Here is a 22,689-nt window from a genome sequence, read left to right as displayed (position 1 = left end):
TGTCTGCGTTGACACGACGCGTAGTTCCATTTCTGGTGAAGTGTGCGTCAGGCTATGTGTAGGTTCAGTGCAGAAGTATAAATCGATCTTAAGTAAACTTTTAGTTTTTAGTATTAAACTCGTCCTGCACCATTTGTGCTGATACTTTTCTTAGACTTTTATGATTTTGAATGTTAGTATACTAATATTCTATTTTTGAACATAGCTGCATTCTCTCACAGTGAAAGAAATGAGCCATATATGATCAGTGTGTAGTCAAACAATCATTGTGTCGTGTCTCAAAAGAACATTGGTGTAATAATGTAGTTAATAGAACATAATTAGGTTGTTTTGTTGGGTTATCCAATATTTAACAAAGCACTATATTTGTGTTTGCCTCAGAACTCTTTAGTTTATTATGTGTCCACTAAATTATTAGCACTAAAACTCCTCAAAAAAGGGTTTTTTGATACTGTATGTAGACATGAAGCATTTATGAAATGTTTTAAATATCAGGTACATTGTGTTTCATTCCAAGTTTTCTTGTAAAATAATGTAACTTTCTAGGTACATAATCTTGCCAAAATAATTTAGCAATTATGTAATCATGTGAAGATGCAAACTCGAATTAAACCAGAGGAGTGTCGTCCTCTTTAATAGACTTTTTTTTTTTTTTTTTTTTTTTTTAATTATTGCGTGTGGTAGATCAGAATCAATGTTATGTCAAATTTTAATCATATAAATCCTTTCACGCTCCTTTGACTATTCCTGATCTTTCTGTAAACCGCTCTTCCTGCTTTGTTTTCAGGTCATTGACAAAGAAGGTTGTCCACGGTAATAAAAATAAGAAATCTTTTAAAAATCTAGTTTGAAACGTGTGTCAAGTTTGTTGAAAAATAATTGTTGTCCATGTTGGTTTCACAGTTTGTTTTAAATATTTGTCGAATATTCTACAAAAACATTAATTTAATGACTTTTAAAATGTAATGTGGTGTAATTATCAAGTAAGAGGTATTAAAATACTTTCCTTGCCCATTGAATACTCGTGAATGTACACAACTTGCTTATTAATTTCAAAAAAGTTTTCAAACATATTTTTCAAGTTGAAAACTTTTTAACTCAAGAATATCAAGAAGTTTTCTCAGGGTTACACCAACTGACTTGAACAAATGTGCCTTTTCAGAAAAGAATGTCAAAATATGAATATTTAATTATATGACAAAATAATGATCACAAGCAGTCTTGAGGACCCTAAAGGCGTCCTATCTGTTTATACGTTTTGTTTTGTTTTCACATGAAAACAAAATAGCTAGCTATCTAAATGTTGGTTACACCGCCTGACTTTTTTCATATAATCATATTTTAAAATAAAATAGTTTCACAGCTTATTTTCTTAAATAAATAATTATAAACGATTATTCTGCAATACTCATGCCAACATTTATTTTATTTTTTTGCTTTTAATGAGATTATTATTATTATTATAGTTTTTTTTTTTTTTTTTACGATTATACAACAAAAATGTTTTCTTTAAGTCTCAGGGAAAAAAAAACTATAAAAATGACTGAACTCAGTCATTGAAAACATGTTCATCATAGTAGAAGTGTATTAAAGTAATTGTTTTGACATTTAGTGTTTCCGTCTGCTGTATATCAGATGCTGTTTGTGGCCTAATCTGATCTCTAAGGTGCCCCACACCAAGGTTCCAAAATATAACCCTCACCAACCGTCAAATGCAAGTAAAAAAAAAAAAAAAAAGCATTTGCTTTGGCATGTAAGTGCCAGTAACTTAATTAGGAACTGCATAATACATAGTTTAAATCAAATTGTAAGAATGACACCCTGATGCCCACTGCTGATGTTAGCAATGTGAGAAATTCAAAACAAAGGCATAAAAACCACTGCTGTGGAACATGTAGAATATTCCTCACATTAAGCCAACACAGTGGATTTTATTAGGAACAAAATCACAATGGGTCTCATTTCATTTGATGCTGCTAGTGAACAAGTGTCAAGTAATATGCAAGTAAAAAAAAAAAGGAAAAAAAAAGCATAAATTATTAAAAGAATTTAAAGGGGGCCTGGCTAGCTCAGTGGTAAAATACCCTGGTTACCACCCCTGGAGTTTGCTAGCTCACTAGTTCGAATCCCAGGGCATGCTGAGTGACTCCAGCCAGGTCTCCTAAGCAACCAAATTGGCTCAGTTGCTAGGGAGGGTAGAGTCACATGGGGTAACCTCCTCGTGGTCGCTATAATGTGGTTCGTTCTCAGTGGGGTGCATGGTGAGTTGAGCATGGTTGCCGCAGTGGATAGCGTGAAGCCTCCACATGTCTCCACGCCGCAACACGCACAACAAGCCACATGATAAGATGCGCGGGTTGATGGTCTCAGACGCGGAGGCAGCTGGGATTCATCCTCCGCCACCCGGACTGAGGCGAATCACTACGTCACCACGAGGACTTAAAAGCACACTGGGAATTGGGCATTCCAAATTGGGAGAAAAAAAAACATTGTCATAAGGACAAATATATAGGTGTTTCTTCAACTTTGTGAACTTTTATGTCACAGGGTTGATTTTTATTCACATGAACTGACTGAAACTTTTTCTTTTTGTTATGTGAAGTTGGAAACTTTTTACCATAACTTCATCATTTATTTTAAGTACTTTTAAATGCCTTGCAGGTATAGATTTTAGTTTTAGCATTGTCCCAGACTCAGACTTTCAATATTAAAAATAAATACATATAATACAATTATAAAAATTATTACATTTAAAATTATGATAATCCAAAACAAACCTGAAATAAACAAACTGCTTCAATATTTATTATGAAAATGATTTCCATAAATTTTTCAAAAAGTAAGTCTGTCCCACAGTTGTCATTTCCACCGCACCAAACAAGTTTACCCCTAATAAAGTTTTTTCAATAGTTAGTGTACTTGTTAACCAAGTGGACAAAAATTTCATTGTAGAGCATGCTTGAGATGAAATATGAGACAAGTGATGCTTGAAGAAAACAGAAAAATCAAGGGAAATATCACTTGTGTGCAGAATATTTTCATTGGGCATGATTGCCAATCAAACTGTAATTTTACCAAACTATGCAAAAAATTATTTAATTGTGTTTATGATACATAAAAGGATATCTTTGAAAAGAATCAGCCTTAGCAAGACAAAGGAGTGGATCATTTTAAAATGTAATTTCCATCAGCGTTATTTCCAGCACAGAATTCTATTAAACACAATACAGAATTTGAGATGTGCTGGAAATCACACTGTGGTGGGAATTTTCATGACTTTCAGAAACAATTTCATACATCTCATGTGATGCTTGTACATACACTATTGGACATTGTCAGCAGACAAATAAATTTAAAAAAAAAATATTGCAGGTGTGAATTTTTTTTTTACAAGACTTTCATTTCTAGAAATCCACAGTGCCAAAAGTGTCTGAAGTTGAAGAAACACCTATGTATAGCACTAAAAATATACCAGATTATATCATTTTACTCATCTCTCTTTGCAATATGTAGATTGTAACTGAAGAAGATGTTTCCTGGCCTTTGTGTCCCAGACAAACTGTTTCTGGTGTGTGAATTGCACATATCCTCAACTCCTCTCAACAATGTGAATCTGCTTTGGCTCCCTCTCTTGGTCAGAGTAGCTCATTACCCTGTAATGATGGAGTCCTGTGGCAGCCAATCCACTGCAGCCTCTCTCCCCACAGTCCAGTCGTAGTAATGCGCACCTTCCCTGGATCAAACCTCCAGTACTGCTGCTCTTTAAAGAAGTACAGTTTCCCATCGGGCCGGGTCAGGGCTCCGTTTACCCCCCGCGGAATTCCCTTCCAGTCCCTCAGACTGCGAGGGTAGTACAGCTCCGCGTTTAGAGTTTTGAGGTTCAGGACGAAGTAACGGGATCCTTTGAAGACCACCATGTGGCCCAGAGGGCGATAGAAGAAGGCACAGTCAGGGTGTTTAGGCAAGCTGGATTCACTGTTCTTCCTGGGGAATCCAGGGTCCAGATCAGAGCCTGAGTAACGCCACATCCGCCTTCCTACCAGGAGAAAAGAACATGGAGAATAAGGAATGTTTCACCCAAACACAATTACAAAATCATTGTCACTGTTTACTAACCCTTGTGTTGTTCCAAACCTGTATGTCTGTCTGTCTTCTGTGCAAAAAAAGGAAGTTTTGCTGAATGTTCACATTGCTTTTTTCCAACTAAGAAACCATTTACATGGGTTCTTGTCCCGCATTGAAACAAGGAATTAAACACTTATCAATGAAGAGTGGATTTCGGAGGTTCCTTTTTCCCTCTAAAATTACATTTTTGCTTTACCAATGTTTAGGTTTAGGGTTGGGGTTTGGGGGTAGATTTAATGGTAACAATTTACATTAAAGTTCCCTTTCTTAAGGGTTTGTAAAGGGGTTTATTAATGACTAATAATTTGTTTATAAATGCATTATAAATCATCGATATGTGGTTATAACAATGTGCATAAAAATAGTGAGCCATTATACATCATGTTATAAATGATTAATAACACTTATTCAACAATTGGTAACCTATGAAAATGTACCCTAATACAAAGTAGATACATATGAATAATTTATCAAGGAGTTTCCACATTAAAAATTCAGTATGGTTTAATCAGGCTTTATTATATGATAAATAAGCACAACATCACGACAAGTGACACCACAAGTGAGTTAAGACATTACAGTCATGAATATAAACACAAAGCGGACTGCAGCAAAATGACATAATCCCTTCTTTTAATCTCACTATAATAGTCTATTTTTTGCTGCATTGTGACATAAATCATGAATTAGGGCATAGTTACAGTTTAACTGCTTCTGATGTGATTGTGTTAAATACTATATAGACTATAGAACAATTCTGTATAAAACAATAGTGAATTTAAAATTGAAATATAACGTCTACTGTTAAAATGTATGTTTTCTAATTTAATGCTGATCCCTTAAATTCTTTAGCCAGTTCATGAATAATTAATTTGATTTTACATGATTTATTTGAAAGAATTAAAAGAACAGTTTCATGTCTATCCTTATTTTTCATCTGGTCGAGGTTGGTAAGGGTTTTAGAAAGTAATTAGTAATAAGAAATGCAATTACTTTTCAGACAGAGTATTTAGTACAGTAATCTAATTACACTGTAGAAGATATAATTAGTAGTTAGTAATTAATTACTTTTTTAGAGTAACTTACCCAACACTGGCTAACCCTAAGTTAAGTTAACCCTAACTTTCAACCTTTACAATGAGATCAGTCTGCATCGCAATTGGTTACAAGATGCAAAAACCAAAGACATTTGACACCACTGATGTCAAACTTGCCATGATGCATCATGAATAATACACACATATGTGAATAAGATGTTAGAGCTGTGGTGGAGGGGAAGATTTTCAGCAAAACAAAATGGCTTAATTTCGGTCTGTTCGTCACACAAAGCTATAAAATTGCTTCAGAATACAGCGCATGATACTTTCATGATACTTTTATAGCACTTTTTGGTGCATGACAGTCTCTGTTCACTGTATGATTTTGTTGTATGCAGCAGCGAGAACATTCTACAAAACATCCTTTGCGTTCCACTGAAGAAAGAGAGTCATACGGGTTTAAAGCTCTTGTTAATATGTGCTCAACCAGAACATTTTTGTAAGACGCTTGCTGAATTGCTGCTGTTCCTAAAGAGACAGTACCGTTTTAGCACTTTAGCATATGTTAATACTTGTATTTTCATAATATACCTTAGAGCTGTCAAATTTCTAGTATTCGTCGAATTTAAGAAAAAGTGCACATTCAAATGCTAAAACTGTGTATTTGAATTTTGGATGTGTGCAAAGCACTGACGATGACTTCAGAACGATCGCATTCTTGCACTAAAAAAGGCTAGACACAGTGCAACAAATACAGTTTAATAGAAAGCAGGTGTCTCAAAATGCTTTTTAAGTTCTTTTTAATTAGACACATCATCTAAAAAACAGCGCTCCTGCACGAGATGCTGAATAAACAAAAGGAAACAAAGACGCTCGTCTTGCTTACATAGAAAAACAAACGTATGGTTGCAAAAGCGTTCGGTGTGAACAGCCCCTTACAGTTGGTGGAGGTCTTTGGCCATTGTGTCTTGCTCTCTTATAAGTGTTTCTCAGATTAAACAATGAGTTGTTTAAATGCTTTGTCAGGAAAGATGTGTCTCGAGATTCTCGTGTTCGGTTCCAGTCTGTTGTGTTCCGTCTGTTTGAACACCCCCTGGCCTGGGCTCATAATCTCAGCCGCTTCACCACCGAGTTCAGCTGAAAACCACTGCTATCTGTGAATATTGCTACCCTACATACAATGTAAATATATGTATTTCACTGTTTCGCAATGTGGTATATGAAGTTTATTAATATGAGTCAAGGATAGTATACTGTGGCAACAGTTCAAGTGTAACACCATGTGAACTGTCTATTGAAGCGTTCCCCCCCCTCATTTTACTTTTGATTTAACATCTGAGAATATGGACCAGCTGAAACTTTTTATTTATTTATTTTATGCACATTAGTTGACAATGAAATGCTCTTTTTTTTAACAGCCAGGATAGGAATGTTCTATGCAATAATATAGCACGTGCTGAATGGTTTATGTATTTAATGCGCCCCCTTGTGGACTAAGGAAACAACGTCAATTTAAAAATTGTGGACTTTAATATTATTCTAATTTTGAAAATATTTAAGGTAAAAATTTCTCTGCCCTAATGTACTGAGTTAGAAGGTCCCCTGTATAATTTACAGCATTACCTGAGAGATAATTTCTTTCACATGTAAGCAAAAGGGACATTATAACTGAAATATACCCAAATTGTGAAATCTGTATCAATACCCAGCCCTTGTAAGCAGTCTATTAAAATGGAATGCATTGGTATGTTTCAAGGGACAGAAAATGTAATGTAGGGTTTCTGTAATGGGGCAAACATACACTATAATGTTCAGATAGCAGATGTGCCCTAGACAAGTTGACTGAACTCGAGAAGGAGTAACATCAACTCACCTTTAAAGAAATAAAATTTGTTGTCCAGCGGTGAGAATACAGCTCCTTCGATGGCCAATGGAAGCTTCGGCCAGCGCGTCTGAAGTGGTAGAGGAGCGCTCACACTGCCATTAGATACAGTCCAGAACAGACGGCCCTGAAACACCAGCACTGCCCCGCTCTCATCTATAAAAAAGCAACACAGTTGATAAAAGTTCCCATTGTCTCATTAATTAATAACAATGGAACTCAAATCTCTTGTGTACCTGTGGTGATGGCATCAAAGGAACCCTGGCAGTAGTGAGGCGTGTGGAAACCTCCTTTAGGTTCTTCAGATATCTCCCACTCCTTTATGGCCCAATTCAGAGTACGTCCTGCCAGCTGCTTGAATGCATCCCCAGATGGTTTACCTGTAAACCCATATACACATGCAGTGTGTCTGTTGGTCAACGTGTACTCACTGACATGTTCTCTTTCTGCAAAAAACAAAAACCTCCTTAACCTCTTCAGCTATGGTGCATATTTTGGCTACCGCCTGTATTTTTCACACCCAAATTTAAAAGTTCACCTTACACACAAACTAACTGCAAAATATTGGTGTAATTTTACAGAAAACCCCCCAAATACAAAAAAAGATTACAATAATTCATAAATAATAAGATTACTGATGAACATAATTTTTTCTATTCTGTCTTTGAAGTTCTGTGATTCAGGTTCTGTTTACTCTTTGTCCCTGCTCAAAACGTTAGTTCATTTCACTAGATGGCAGAAAGTAAAAGGAAAAAGACATTTTCTTCTCTCATCTTCCATCACAATATACAGATCTGAAATGCAGTTGAGCACTCGCCATGTGCTCGTCCATAGACAATCAGTTTATTTTGTGATTCCACACACCTCCACTTTTTCATAGAATATCTCGGTCTCAGAGTGAACTATAAACTTAATATATGTGTCATTGGAAAGCTGAGATCCTCTGCTTTAAAGTAATGTATAATATTCCATCATCAGTAGTCAAAAACATATTTTGCTGATGATTTGTTTATCATGTGTTTTCTGCTGGAATGCATATTTTGTTCTGGATATCTGAGACATATTACTGAATTATTTACCCAAGCAAGCGCACAGAGTAGAACATTTCTAATTTTGAAGAAAACAGCCAGGTAAGAGCTAATATAGAATGTGTGGCTACTTGGGGCTTACAGAAGCAGTGATCAGATCAGACATGAGGCATTAGTCTTTGTTGACTTACAGAGATCATATTTTACTTTCTTTTGATCCGATGCACAGGTAGCTCTGTCTAAATCTGCTGGGCATTATTGCTTGCTGCACCTCCACAAGTGCCCTTCAGTGCCTTTTCTTAAACCAATCCCCCAACAGATTCATCAGGAGAGAGGCGAACTGCGAGACTGTGTCAGCCGCCCCTCCAATGCCAACCCTTGTATGGTTTCACTCCTCTACTCAATCCCTCTCCAGAAACCCCCGGATAAGGACCCAGTGGGTCAGCGGAAATCATTCCTCCCTACCTCTTTCCCTCTCCCACATACTACCTCACCACATATTACAAATGTTTCCTATTCCTATTTTGTCACTTCTGCACAACCCACTTGTCCTTCCTTCTTAACCATTGCCAGAATCTCCCTTTCTCATCTTCCTCTGGCATTTCCTTCAGAGACTTCTTCAATGCTGATCCAATGATACCAATGTCTTTCTTCCAAGAAATCCTCAACACCGACCTCCACAGGGTAAGCTGCAGCCCTCCATCTATTTTCCCTACACTCGGCGGCCAGATCAGCATATTTTAGCATTTTCCTCTCATAGGCCACCTCCAGTCCCTCTTCCCATGGGACAGTAAGCTCAGTCGTTATGACATTTCTAGCTGACGTCAACCATAGCATTACGTCCAATCTCAGAAGGACATTTTAGCTGGTGGCTAAAAGGTCGACCGCCATTGACCAATAACTTCCAGGCACCAGGATTGAACTGTGGTGTTATGGTATCAAAATAGAAAGTTAGTCCAATTCCTGATTTCCTTGATTCATACTTATATCCCAACATCACCACCACAGGGCAAGGTTTATTTGTAACACAGAGGTTTTCAGGTCTTATCTATATATAGGTGCATCTCAATAAATTAGAATGTCGTAGAAAAGTTCATTTATTTCAGTAATTCAACTCAAATTGTGAAACTCGTGTATTAAATAAATTCAATGCAAACAGACTGAAGTAGTTTAAGTCTTTGGTTCTTTTAATTGTGATGATTTTGGCTCACATTTAACAAAAACCCACCAATTCACTATCTCATAAAATTAGAATATGGTGACATGCCAATCAGCTAATCAACTCAAAACACCTGCAAAGGTTTCCTAAGCCTTCAAAATAGTCTCTCAGTTTGGTTCACTAGGCTACACAATCATGGGGAAGACTGCTGATCTGACAGTTGTCCAGAAGACAATCATTGACACCCTTCACAAGGAGGGTAAGCCACAAACATTCATTGCCAAAGAAGCTGGCTGTTCACAGAGTGTTGTATCCAAGCATGTTAACAGAAAGTTGAGTGGAAGGAAAAAGTGTGGAAGAAAAAGATGCACAACCAACCGAGAGAACCACAGCCTTATGAGGATTGTCAAGCAAAATCGATTCAAGAATTTGGGTGAACTTCACAAGGAATGGACTGAGGCTGGGGTCAAGGCATCAAGAGCCACCACACACAGACGTGTCAAGGAATTTGGCTACAGTTGTCGTATTCCTCTTGTTAAGCGCTCCTGAACCACAGACAACGTCAGACGCGTCTTACCTGGGCTAAGGAGAAGAAGAACTGGACTGTTGCCCAGTGGTCCAAAGTCCTCTTTTCAGATGAGAGCAAGTTTTGTATTTCATTTGGAAACCAAGGTCCTAGAGTCTGGAGGAAGGGTGGAGAAGCTCATAGCCCAAGTTGCTTGAAGTCCAGTGTTAAGTTTCCACAGTCTGTGATGATTTGGGGTGCAATGTCATCTGCTGGTGTTGGTCCACTGTGTTTTTTGAAAACCAAAGTCACTGCACCCGTTTACCAAGAAATTTTGGAGCACTTCATGCTTCCTTCTGCTGACCAGCTTTTTAAAGATGCTGATTTCATTTTCCAGCAGGATTTGGCACCTGCCCACACTGCCAAAAGCACCAAAAGTTGGTTAAATGACCATGGTGTTGGTGTGCTTGACTGGCCAGCAAACTCACCAGACCTGAACCCCATAGAGAATCTATGGGGTATTGTCAAGAGGAAAATGAGAAACAAGAGACCAAAAAATGCAGATGAGCTGAAGGCCACTGTCAAAGAAACCTGGGCTTCCAAACCACCTCGGCAGTGCCACAAACTGATCACCTCCATGCCACGCCAAATTGAGGCAGTAATTAAAGCAAAAGGAGCCCCTACCAAGTATTGAGTACATATACAGTAAATGAACATATTTTCCAGAAGGCCAACAATTCACTAAAAATATTTTTTTTTTATTGGTCTTATGATGTATTCTAATTTTTTGAGATAGTGAATTGGTGGGTTTTTGTTAAATGTGAGCCAAAATCATCACAATTAAAAGAACCAAAGACTTAAACTACTTCAGTCTGTGTGCATTGAATTTATTTAATACACGAGTTTCACAATTTGAGTTGAATTACTGAAATAAATGAACTTTTCCACGACATTCTAATTTATTGAGATGCACCTGTACAGTATGTTTCCAGGGACTTTTAGATTTTAAGCATAAACTTCTGGCCCTGCACAGAAATCTGCACATCTAAACATCTTTAAAACACAAGAAATGTACCTGAAAAGCAAAATCACACAAGATATTGGCTTGTGAGCTTGAACATGGGTGTATTTTTTCTTGTTCCTCCACTGGAAGATGTTGTTCAGTAGTGAGGTTTAGGCCTATTGTTAAAACAAGTGGAAAAATTCTACCAGTGAAACAAGACAAAATACATTTATATTCAAGATATATTCTCTGAAAACAAGTTTAATATTTTTCACTTCTAATGCAAATTTATATCGCAAGCCCTTTTAACATTTAATCATGTGCAAGATATGAATTAAAGATATCTAGAATTCAATTTTCACTAGTTAAAATGCTAATTCTTGACATCAGCAATGCAATTACATCTAAAAATGCTAATTTTGGATATTAGCAATTAAATTTGTACTAATGTTAATTCTTGATATCAAAAATGACATCATTACACTGTGTAAAAGCCAGTTGTTGATATCAGAAATGGAATTTAAGCTAATGGAATAAAAACATGATTAATAATATCTGTAACTGCATTTTCACTAGAAGAATTTCACAATGATCTGCCATTCACACCTGTCCAAACACAATTACAGATATCTATAATTAATTTCTTACTAGTTGAAATTCTAAATACATATATCAGTTATGTACTTCTTACAAAAGATAATTTCTTATATCAATAATTACATGATTACTAGTGCAAATGCCCATTCCGATTTTAATTACTAGTAAAAAAAAATAATAATTTTGATATCTGCAAATTTATTTCAAGATGTTAGATTTGCTATTTCAGATATCTGGAAATGGATTTTAGATATCAATAAATGGAAGAGTAATTAAAAATATCTTAAATTACTTTCTTACTAGTTACAATAACATTACAGATATCTGAAAATAGCAATGCCTCTAGTGAAAACCAAATTACAGATATCAAACATTAGCATTTTTACTAGCTGTAATAATTATTATTATTATTATTATTTATTATTATTTATTTTTTTAAACCTGTTTGCTCTTGCAGCACTACTAGGTGTATGCTTCTGGCTCATTTTGAAACTTACTGCATATCTTACCCTTTGACTATGGGTCAAATAAAAGCCCTTGTATTGTATAAAAGCATCTCTTAAATAACACATATAAATGAAAACTTGAACATGATAATGTATTATCTCATATTATTGGAACACAAATAAAATAAAAAAAAATCAAATCAAATCAAAATCAAATCACTTTATTGTCAAACAGCCATATACAAAAGTGCAATGGTGTGTGAAATTCTTGGATGCAGTTCTGATAAACATAGCAGTCGTGACAGTGATGAGACATATACCAATTTACAATAACATCAAATTAACACAACACAATTTAAACATCTGATATACACATAATTACACTCAACAATATACAAATAATAACATACACTGTACAGTATACAATACGCACTATATAGATACACATTATTTAATAAAAATAAAAAATAAAAATATATAAAAAAGTATATATAGTATATATAGAATGTACAGTATTGTACTGTATTGACATTCAGCTGTCGGTTGATAGTCAGTTATTAAGAGAGAATATAATATAATAATAATAATATAATTTATGACAGTCCGGTGTGAGATATAAGAGTAAGGGTAATAAAGTGCAGTGCTGATGTATTTGATCGTGGGAGATCAAGAGTTCAGAAGTCTGATTGCTTGGGGGAAGAAGCTATCATGAAGTCGGCTGGTGCGGGTCCTGATGCTGCGATACCGCCTACCTGATGGTAGCAGTGAGAACAGCCCATGGCTCGGGTGGCTGGAGTCTCTGATGATCCTCCGAGCTTTTTTCACACACCGCCTTGTATATATTTCCTGGAGGGAGGGAAGCTCACCTCCGATGATGTGTCTGGCAGTTCGCACCACCCTTAGCAGTGCTTTGCGGTTGTGGGCGGTGCTATTGCCGTACCAGGCGGAGATGCAGCCAGTCAGAATGCTCTCTACAGTGCAGGTGTAGAACCGTGTGAGGATGCGGTGGTTCATTCCAAACTTCCTCAGCCGTCTCAGGAAGAAGAGGCGCTGATGAGCCTTCTTCACAACGACTTCAGTGTGGATGGACCATGTGAGTTCCTCAGTGATGTGGACACCCAGGAACTTGAAGCTGCTGACTCTCTCCACTGGTGCTCCATTGATGGTGATGGGACTGTGTTCTCTGTCTTTTCTCCTGAAGTCCACCACAAGCTCCTTTGTCTTACTGACGTTGAGGGAGAGGTTGTGCTCCTGACACCAGTGTGTCAGAGTGTGCACCTCCTCTCCGTAGGCTGTTTCATCATTGTCAGTGATCAGACCTACCACCGTCGTGTCATCAGCAAACTTAATGATGGCATTGGAGCTATGTGTTGCCACACAGTCATGTGTGTACAAGGAATACAGTAGTGGGCTGAGAACACAGCCCTGCGGGGCTCCAGTGTTGAGGGTCAGTGATGAGGAGATGTTGCTGCCTATTCTAACCACCTGGCGTCTGCTTGACAGGAAGTCCAGGATCCAGCTGCACAGCGAGCTGTTTAAGCCCAGAGCCCGGAGTTTCTCATCTAGCTTGGAGGGCACTATGGTGTTGAATGCTGAGCTGTAGTCTACAAACAGCATTCTCACATAAGTGTTCTTTTTTTCCAGGTGGGAGAGAGCAGTGTGTATTGTAGATGCAATGGCATCATCAGTGGAGCGGTTTTTGCAGTAAGCAAACTGCAATGGATCCAGTGATGGAGGCAGCACAGAGCAGATATAGTCTCTGATTAGTCTCTCAAAGCATTTGCTGATGATGGGGGTCAGAGCAACAGGACGCCAGTCATTTAAACAAGTTATTTTTGATTGTTTTGGAACAGGCACAATGGTGGATGTTTTAAAGCATGTGGGGACTACAGACAAAGAGAGGGAAAGGTTGAAAATGTCCATAAAAACACCAGCCAGCTGGTTCACGCACGCTCTGATGACGTGGCCCGGAATGCCATCTGGGCCCGCGGCTTTGCGGATATTCACCCGTCGGAAGGATCGGGTTACATCTGCTACAGAGACGGAGAGTGAACTAACCTCTGTAGCTTCAGCCGCGAGAGCTCTCTCCGCGAGGGCGGTGTTATTTCCCTCGAAACGAGCATAAAAAGTATTTAACTCATCCGGGAGAGAGGCAGCAGTGTTCATGGCGGAGTTTTTATTCCCTTTAAAGTCCGTGATGATGTTAATTCCCTGCCACATGCTTCTAGAGTTGGTGGTGTTAAACTGTCCTTCAGTCTTGCTCCTGTACTGGCTGTTTTTCAGAGGGCATAACTGGCTTGTTTATGCTCCTCCACATTCCCGGAATTAAAAACGGAGGTCCGCACATTGAGTGCCACGTGAACATCGCTATTAATCCAAGGTTTCTGATTCGGATAGATCCGTACAGTTCTGGTCGGAACCACGTCCTCTACGCATGTTCTGATGAAGCACATTACGCTCTCAACGTAAAGCCCGATGTCGTCATCAGAGGCGGACCGGAACATCTCCCAGTCCGTGTGATCAAAACAGTCTTGTAGCGTAGAGTCTGATTGGTCCGACCAGCACTGGATTGTTCTGAGGGTGGGTGCTTCCTGTTTCAATTTCTGCCTGTAAGCGGGCAGAAGCAGAACGGAAGAGTGGTCCGATTTGCCAAACGGTGGGCGGGGGAGGGATTTGTAGCCATCCCGGAAGGGAGAGTAGCAATGGTCCAAAACCCGTTCCCTTCGTGTGTTGAAACTAATGTGCTGGTGATATTTTGGTGCGACTGATTTTAAACTGGCTTTATTAAAGTCCCTGGTCACAATGAACGCGGCCTCAGGGTGCGCGGTTTCCTGCTCACTTATTCTCCCATACAGTTCCTTGAGTGCCCGGTCTGTGTCGGCTTGTGGGGGAATGTACACAGCAGTGATAATGACCGCTGTGAATTCCCTCGGTAGCCAGAATGGTCGACACAGAAGCATAAGAAATTCCAGATCAGGAGAGCAGAAAGACTTGATAGAATGTACGTTCCTCTGATCACACCAGGATTTGTTGATCATAAAACATACACCACCACCTCTGCTTTTACCTGAGAGGTCTTTCGCTCTGTCCGCTCGGTGCACGGAGAACCCCGCGGGTTCAATGGCTGAGTCTGGAATCTCCGCAGACATCCAAGTTTCCGTAAGGCAGATAATGCAGCAGTCCCTTGTATCTCGTTGGAAAGAGATCCGCACTTTCAGCTCACAGAGCTTGTTATCCAGAGACTGAACATTTGCCAGAAGAATAGTGGGTAGCGGGGGTCGATTTGCGCGGCGTCTTACTCTGATGAGAATGCCGGCTCTGTTTCCCCTTTTCCTTTTGCGTTTCCGCGGCCGTGCTGCCCAGACAAAGGGCTCCGCTTGCGTGTTTGTAAACAGCGGGTTGGCATTGAGGAATGTGAAGTCCGGTTTACGGTATGAAATTGCTGAACCAATGTCCAAAAGTGTTTGTCTGTCGTAGACAATAAGGCAGACAACATCCAAGACATAAAACATAAGAATTGTGAACAAAACAAACAAAACATTACTATGTTGTGTAGGAGCTCGCAACGCAGCAGCCATACTCGGCGCCATCTTGAGTCTGAACATGTATAGGCAACAGATGATCATTAAGAGTGATTTTCAGGAGATGCCTGTAAAATGACAATAACAGAATTACAGCTAGTTTTAAACAACTATTTTAAGTGGAATAAACAATGCACATCACTAAAAGCTGAAGGATTTTTCTGAAGGATTCTATTTCCTTACCATCTGTCTGAAGACTGCATTAAAAGCTATAACTTATCTGAAATGTAAAGAAAACGTTTGATAGTCATGGTAAAGTTCTGAGATTGTGAAGGACTCTAGAACACAATTTCCTCTGATGACAAAGATAAACACCCATTTGTCTCCTAAATGTTTTTTGTGATTAAATCTTTTTTATTGATTCATACAGTAAACAAAGAAAAGCAAAACATATAGTCACAGAATCAACATTTAACCCTCACTATTACTCCTCCCCTTCCCAATCCCCAACCCCACCCTGACCCTCAATAAACATCCCTGTGGTCACACATGAGCATATACCTCCCCGAGAGCCCCCCAAGACTGCCAAATAGTTGCCCCATTTCCCAACAAACGAATCCAAGTTCCCAAGTCTTCTAGATGATACTTCCTCGAAAGCCGCCACCATCCCCATCTTCGTGCACCACTCCTGAAATGGGGGTGCTCCAGCCACCTTCCATCCCCTTAAAACAATTTGTCTGCCAATCATAACACTGGTCAGGACCCAACTTTCCATGTGTTTATTCCCTATATTGATGACCGCCCCATCGCCCAAAATACAGAGTCTGGGGCAAAATGAAATTTGAGTGCCCTATACATCACACACAAAACTCTGAACCTTCAACCAACATACATGGATCTTTACACACCACCAAAAAACTTGGGTTGTGTCTTGCCAGCAGGTGGGTGTGTCTTTAAGACCAAGCCTATACAATCTAGAGTGGGTCCAATAGAATCGATGTAAAATCTTGAATTGCATAAGGTGCACCCTTGCATCTCTAGATGCAGATTTGACATTTTCTCCCAACACTCCCAACTCCAATACCAAGTATAAATCTTTCTCCCATAATCTCTTGATAGAAGTTAAAGCTCCATCCCCCAGACTCTGAATTTGCAGGGAGTAATACGCTGATGCCTCATGACCTTTTCCAAAAGCAGTAATCACCACTCCCAGAGTATCTGCCGCTTTAGGGGTATGTGTGCTACTCCCAAAAATAGTAAAGAGCAGGTGGTGCAGCTGTAAATACCTAAAGAACTAAGATCTGGCAATCCCAAAATGTTGAACCAAATTTTCAAAGGATCTCAACACTCCACTCTCATATAGGTCACCGAGTGTATTAACCTCCCTCACAATCCACTCTGACCAGCAGAAAGGGGACTTATTAATACATAATTTTGGGTTTAGCCATATGCTCGAGGCATCATTTAAATAAATGTCTGAATTAAACACTCTGGACACATTTGTTCATTCCGAGTGCAAATGCAAAATAAAGGGGTGTAACTTAACTTCTCCGATTTGTTTGATAGAGAGGCTTTGCAATGGCGATATAGGGGCAAGAACTTCCTGTTCAATACAAAACCAGGGAAAGGCTCTCTCAGGTGGAAGCGACCAATGATCCAAATGTCTGAGACCGAATGCACAATGATAAAACAAAATCTTGTTTCGCGGTAACGTGCTCAACAAGCCACATGATAAGATGCGCGGATTGACTGTCTCAGACGCGGAGGCAACTGAGATTCATCCTCCGCCACCCAGATTGAGGCGAGTCACTACGCCACCACGAGGACTTAGAGAGCACATTTGGAATTGGGCATTCCAAATTGGGGTGAAAAGGGGAGAAAAAACAAAAACATTAACCTTCCCAATCATAGCTAAATGTAATGAAGCCCACCTGCCCCCATCGCTCGAAAAACTTTTTATTAAGGGATCAAAATTAACTCTAACTAAATCACACATATTTGCTAAGAATAAAATACCCAAATACTTAATTCCCTGTTTGGGCCACTGGAAGGCGCCGGCTGAAAAGCCGTTACCGGGCAGTACGCTGTCAGAACCAAAGCTTTGGATTTAGACCAATTAACTCTGTATCCCGAGAGCTTCGAAAAGGAATTAATAATTCTGTGGAGGCAAGACATAGATCTAGTAGGGTCAGAGACGAATAATAAAATATCATCTGCGTAAAGCAAAAGCTTATGCGCCACACCTCCCGCCAGCACCCCTGGAAAATCATCCTCCTTTCTTATCGTGGCTGCTAATGGTTCCAGGACAGAACAATAATGGGGAAAGAGGACAACTCTGCCGGGTGCCCCTATCCAGAGTAAAATAATCTGAAATTAATCCATTCATTTGTACCACCGCTACCGGGTGTCTATAAAGTAACTTAATCCAACTAATAAAAGTATTCCTGAACCCATACATTTCCAAAATCTTAAAAAAATAATCCCATTCTACCATATCAAACGCCTTTTCGGCATCAAATGAGATGGCAGTGACTGGAGTCTGATCATTCGCCACTGACCACATTATACTGATGAAACGCCTAATGTTATCAGAAGAGCTACGACCCCGAATAAACCCCACCTGATCTATATGTATAAGAGATGTCATAACTTTACTTAATCGGTTGGCCAAAATTTTTGACAATATTTTAACGTCTAGCTGGATCAGGGAAATTAGGCGGTAACTCTTACACTCGCTTGGATCTTTGTCCTTTTTAAGAATCAGACTGATCCGGGCTTGCATCATGGTTGGCAGAAGCTTTCCATTCTTTAATGATTACGTATAAACTTCTAGCAAAAGTGGAGCCAATTCTGTAGCATAAGATCTAAAAAACTCAGCGGCAAAGCCATCTGGCCCCAGAGCCTTGCCTGTAGGGCAAGGCTCCGGGGCCAGATTATCTCTTAATTATCTCGCCAAGCTCCTCCAAGTTTATCTCAATCAAGATAATTTTTTTGCTCAGCCGTCAGTTTAGGAAGTTCTAATGGTTCCACAAAGTTTCTAATATCCTCATCAGTAGATGAAGATGTGGAACTATAGAGATCAAGATAGAATTCTTTAAAAGCATTATTAATATCAATGGCTGAGGTAAATATTTCACCACCAGCGGATTTCACTGAGGGAATGGTAGGAAAGGCTCTCTCTGTTTTATATATCTAGCCAGAAGTTTTCCTGCCTTGTCCCCTGACTCAAAGTATGACTGTCTTGCCCTGAATAGCCAAAACTCCACCTTCCGCAACAAAATAGTTTTATATCTGTATTTCAATCGGGTCAATTCTCTGAGGCCATCAGACGACATTCGACACTTCAGCTCTGCCTCGGCACTTTTAATATTCCCTTCCAACTCCACGAGTTCTCGTGCTTTGGATTTTTTGATGAATGAGGCATACTGTATGATCTGACCTCTAAGAACTGCCTTAAGTGCCTCCCAAGCCATGCCCACAGAGGATACTGAGGACCATTTGGTCTCCATATAAACATTGATTTCAGCCTTTAAAATTCAGGATTTTGCAAAAGGGATACATTAAAGGGCCAAATATATGATTTCCTTTTCTCCATATGTTGCAACACCTCTAAACTCACCAGGGTGTGATCTGAGACTGAAATGTTTCCAACTGATTATCAACAACAGAAGAAATGAGGGACTTTGATATAAAAAATATATATATTCTAGAATAAATCTGATGAAAAAGACTGATGAAAAAAATTATAGTCCCAATCAGATGGGTTGAAAAGTCTCCAAATATCTGGATGTTTTTACACATCCATGTCAATGTTGCTCTAGGGGGGTTATACACTTTTGCTTCACTATGATCAAAAGACTGAGTCCATCAAAAGATTAAAGTCTCCTCCCAATATTATATCATGAGTGGTGTCAGCGGCTTGCAACATCCCTTCAAGATCTATAAAAAAGCCCTGATCATAAACGTTAGGTGCATAAATATTTGCCAAAATAAGACTTTGCCCCTGAATTTCTGCTAAAACAATAATGACTCTTCCTAATTTATCTTTAATCTGTTTGAGATATTTAAATTGAAGATGCTTACTCATCAGTGTAATGACTCCCCTGCTCTTACTTGAGCCAGCACTAAAGAAAACATGTCCACCCCATATTTTTCCAAATTTTTCAGCTTCCTGAGGGGAAAGATGCATTTCTTGAAGAAACACTATATCATATTTCTTACGTTTAAGAAAAGAAATAACCGAGGTCACGTGACGCCATGCAAGGAGCAGACGTGTGAGCGACAAGCTCTGCACACTTTGCTGAATTTTCGATTATTTTCATGTTATAATCTGGTGAATTTTGATACACCCAGTTACACATTTGCCCTTTGTTGAAAAAACATGGCAAAGAAGTCAAAATCCTCGGGCTCTGGAGATATTAAAAGACACTTATGTGTTCAGGATGAAAGCACTGACAGGCCTACAGACCGGGGACTCGATTTGGATGGCGTGGCGGGAGAAGGAATCCAGCGTCAGTTGTCCAACATGCCGGTGATGTTGACGAAGATTCTTGCTGACTTGGAGGATCTCGTTGTAATACGTCGATCGATTACGGCGATGGAAATAAAATTCTCAAGTTAGAGTTAGCTACAAGAGTGACTGATGTTGAAAATGAATCAATTTTCTGGAGTCTTCGTAGAGGGAATTAACTGCTAATCCGCCTGCGACCAAAGTTGATTTGGAACATCTCCTTGAAAAGCTTGAAGAGCTTGAGAATAGAAACCGCAGGAATAACATTCGAATTGTTGGAATTCCTGAGCATGAAGTGGGCAGAGATATGGTGAAATTCCTAGACGAGTTTTTCCCGAGTCTGCTCGACATAACAGGCCAAAAGTTGGAAATCGAGTGAGCTCACAGAGTGCCAGCTCACAGATCTGCTGAGGGAGACAGGCCAGATTTCTGAGATCATCCGATAAAGATCTTGTGTTGCGCCAGGCGAGGAGCAAAGGGAAGCTTTCTTGGAAGAACCATAATATTTTCTTGTTCCCGGACTTTGCGAGTTCGACAAGAGAGAAACGCAATCGGTTCAAGGAATGTAAGAAACTCTTACATCAGAAAAAGATCTCGTTTGCTCTGATGTTTCCAGCAAAACTGAGAATAGAAACGAAGGTCGGTCGCAAAGTATTTACATGTCCAAATCTGGCAATGTCTTTTATTGAATCAGTGTCTGAGTAAACCATTGGATGTTTCTCATGTGAGTGGGCCTGACTCACTGTACTTACTCTTGAGGAAGCTTTTTTGCGTTGGCTCCGCCTAGCGGCTGGAGCTTGTTTTGTGAATAACACTTTCCTTAAAGAAACTTTTGCATTTAAGTTCCCGGACAGATTGAGAGTGGACACTATGGATGACCACAAAATATCTACATGCTCACACAATGGATGTCTTTTATAAAGTTGACGGATTGTGTAAGTCATGGTATATATGTTTATGCGGCCTCTGAGTGAATTGACTCGTCCATCCAGGGAACCGGGATGCCGGTTTTGTTTCCTTTTGTGTTGGCTCCGCCTAGCGGCTGGAGCTTGTTCTATTGAATAACACTCCTTTGCAACAGCTGTGGATTAATCTGTTTGTTCTTCGTGCTTACTCCTGCTGGCTGTAATTTGTTTTGTTGAGTTTTTTTTTTACGGGACATTGGAATGAATACGTCATCCGTTGAACTCATAACAGCTGGCTCACTGAACATTTGTTTGTCTGACCGAGGAATCTGATCGGTTTTATATCAGCTGGAATTTGTTTTGTGGAAGATCACACCTTTGAGACAGTTCTGTGAATTAATCTACATGTCCTTTGTGTTCATTCTTCTTATTGACTGGGTTTATTTTACAATGTATTTTCTGTTATGTAATTTTGCCTCACAAATTTGTGAGGCAAAATTGAGCAATTTGATGGCAAAGTTGTCATGGGGGCTCGTTTGACCTTTTGAGTTTAGAGGGATTGTCGCCGGTTGGCGCTGTCGTGCGCGGGGTTAATGTGCACGTTTTTCTTTTTTCTGTTTGTTTTGTTCGGGGGGATGTTCGGGGGTTGATTGTTTCACTAATGGGGAATGTGGTCTGTATAATTTTGTTTTTGACACAGTTTTTTTTTTTTTTATTATATCAAAATGTCAAATGTTAATATGAGCGGATTGTCTCTCTCCACATGGAATGTGAATGGGTTGGGGCACCCCATAAAAAGAAGGAAGGTTATTTCTTTTCTTAAATGTAAGAAATATATAGTGTTTCTTCAAGAAACACATCTCTCCACGCAGGAAGCTGAAAAATTTGGGAAGATATGGGGTGGGCATGTTTTCTTTAGTGCTGGCTCAAGTAAGAGCAAGGGAGTCATTATATTGGTAAATAAACATCTACAATTCAAATGTCTCAAACAGATTAAAGATAAATTAGGAAGAGTAATTATTGTGTTAGTTGAAATTCAAGGGCAAAGGTTGATTTTGGCTAATATTTACGCACCTAACGCTGATGATCGGTGCTTTTTTATAGATCTTGAAGGGATGTTGCAAGTCGCTGGCACCCCTCATGATATAATATTGGGAGGAGACTTTAATCTTTTGATGGACTCAGTCCTTGATCATAGTGAAGCAAAAGTCTGTAAACCCCCTAGAGCAACATTGACGCTTCACAGGATGTGTACAAATCTTGGTCTTACGGATATTTGGAGACTTTTGAACCCATCTGGTAGGGACTATACATTTTTTTCATCAGTCCATAAGATTTATTCTAGAATAGAATTTTCTTATATATATATCCAAATCCCTCATTTCATCTGTTGTTGATTGCTCAATTGGAAATATCTTAGTCTCAGATCATGCCCTGGTGAGTTTAAAGGTGTTGCCATATACAGAGAAAAAGAAATCACATAGTTGGCACCTTAATGTGTCCCTTTTGCAAAATCCTGATTTCCAACAAATGTTAAAGACTGAAATCAGTGTTTATATGGAGACCAACTGGTCCTCGGTATCCTCTGTGGGCGTGGCTTGGGAGGCACTTAAGGCGGTTCTTAGGGGTCGGATCATACAGTATGCCTCATTCATTAAAAAAATCCAAAGCACAAGAACTTGTGGAGTTGGAAGGGAATATTAAAAGTGCCGAGGCAGAGCTGAAGCGCCGAATGTCGTCTGATGGCCTTAGAGAATTGACCCGATTGAAATATAGATATAATACTATTTTGTCATGGAAAGTGGAGTTTTGGTTATTCAGGGCAAGACAGTCATACTTTGAGTCGGGGGACAAAGCAGGAAAGCTTTTGGCTAGATATATAAAGCAGAGAGAGTCTCTTTCTATCATTCCCTCAGTGAAATCTGCTTGTGGTGAAATATTTAACACGGCTATTGATATTAATAATGCCTT

At 39.2% G+C, this 22,689-nt stretch overlaps 1 protein-coding gene across 1 annotated transcript in view; it reads right to left on the bottom strand.

The window, feature by feature from the left end:
• Positions 1-1,508: 1,508 nt before the first annotated feature.
• The window catches only part of mmp28 (matrix metallopeptidase 28), a 52,789-nt gene continuing 31,608 nt past the window's right edge, over positions 1,509-22,689 (bottom strand). Inside the window, exons 6-8 of the mRNA XM_051678533.1 lie at positions 7,281-7,424; positions 7,036-7,200; positions 1,509-4,036 (exon numbers count right to left, since the gene is read on the bottom strand). Of these exons, the coding sequence (XP_051534493.1) occupies positions 3,636-4,036; positions 7,036-7,200; positions 7,281-7,424 (710 nt within the window). The 3' untranslated portion in view covers positions 1,509-3,635. The remainder of the gene's footprint in view (positions 4,037-7,035; positions 7,201-7,280; positions 7,425-22,689) is intronic.

The sequence above is a fragment of the Myxocyprinus asiaticus genome, chromosome 39 (assembly GCF_019703515.2).
Source record: "Myxocyprinus asiaticus isolate MX2 ecotype Aquarium Trade chromosome 39, UBuf_Myxa_2, whole genome shotgun sequence".
Classification (NCBI taxonomy): Eukaryota; Metazoa; Chordata; class Actinopteri; order Cypriniformes; family Catostomidae; genus Myxocyprinus; species Myxocyprinus asiaticus.
This window is presented reverse-complemented; position numbering and strand designations above follow the sequence as displayed.